Below are 1,124 nucleotides of genomic sequence, written 5' to 3'. Positions count from 1 at the left end.
ACGACACACACACACACACACACACACACACACACACACACACACACACACACACACACATATATATATGTAGTTACATTTATTATATATTTAAATATCTACGTGCGTGCAAGCAAACTCTATCGCACTTGGACCCCATTTTGATCACAGGCTGTCACCGAGCTTCTAAAAGCTGAGTCCCATGCCGATTGATTTCAAGCAATTGTATCAGCTTGCGCTAACTATAATACATATTTTTTCTCCAAATTGGCTGTACCAGTGTGTCTGGAGCCTGCTTTTGAAACATCCGGGTCTATCACTGAGGTGCGACTGATATCAGTGCTCAGTGGGATTTGGCGGGCTACCTACATCTTTAACCACCAGAGTGACATACTGCAACAGCTGGCCAGCGAAGTCGAGGCCAATTGCGGCCCTAAAAAACAAAACAGGGCCAAACGCAGCAATACCATAGTCGCCTCGGACCATCCGCCCCCTATTTTGACCTCGGCTACGGCCCCAAACGTTTGCGCGCAACCGGACGGGAAAACCAGCCCTAAAAGCGACACCACAAACCACACCTCCGTACACTTCCCACACAAAACACACAAACGCGTCAACGAGCATTCACCCACCCACACTCCCAAAGCCACGCGCACAGGCAGAAGCCCAAGCCCAGAGATGAAGCGCAGACCCAACGCTCTAAATCATCAGGCGTCGACCGCGTCTCAACGATCGTTATTTACGAGCCTAGATTGGCTCACATCGGCCAATCAGAATGTCGGAAAGGCAACCGTCAACGCAGCTGCAACCGCACAGTCAAGTAACACGGCAAGTCCTACGCTGAGCAAGCCAGCCATGGTGGAGGTCAATGTGATCGCCAGCAATCTTATAGTGGATGCAGGCCCTGTCGAAACGTATGTATATACCTATATGTACATGTAGTTACTAGTTTTATGTAGGTAAAGATATATGTGAGAGTGGATAGTGATGTACACATGTTGTCACTGATGTATAGCCGTATACTGATATATGTACACATACCTTGGTGTATAGTTGGTTTGCAGATGAATGTATGTACATCCTACGTACATAGGCGTATGCCTATATATATATATACATGCACAAACACACACACACACACACAC

The 1,124-nt window shown here is 47.2% G+C and overlaps 1 protein-coding gene across 1 annotated transcript; it reads left to right on the top strand.

The window, feature by feature from the left end:
• Positions 1-259: 259 nt before the first annotated feature.
• Positions 260-893, top strand: SARC_16876 (hypothetical protein; the record flags this gene model as incomplete). The annotated part of the gene is made up of 1 exon (XM_014289019.1): positions 260-893. A coding segment is annotated over one exon (634 nt), but the record flags the coding sequence as incomplete, so codon positions are not given.
• Between the last annotated feature and the right edge of the window lie 231 nt (positions 894-1,124).

The sequence above is a fragment of the Sphaeroforma arctica genome, assembly GCF_001186125.1.
Source record: "Sphaeroforma arctica JP610 unplaced genomic scaffold supercont1.9117, whole genome shotgun sequence".
Lineage (NCBI taxonomy): Eukaryota > Ichthyosporea > Ichthyophonida > Sphaeroforma > Sphaeroforma arctica.
Note: the sequence above shows the minus strand (reverse complement) of the source record. Positions and strands in the feature narration are given on the sequence as shown.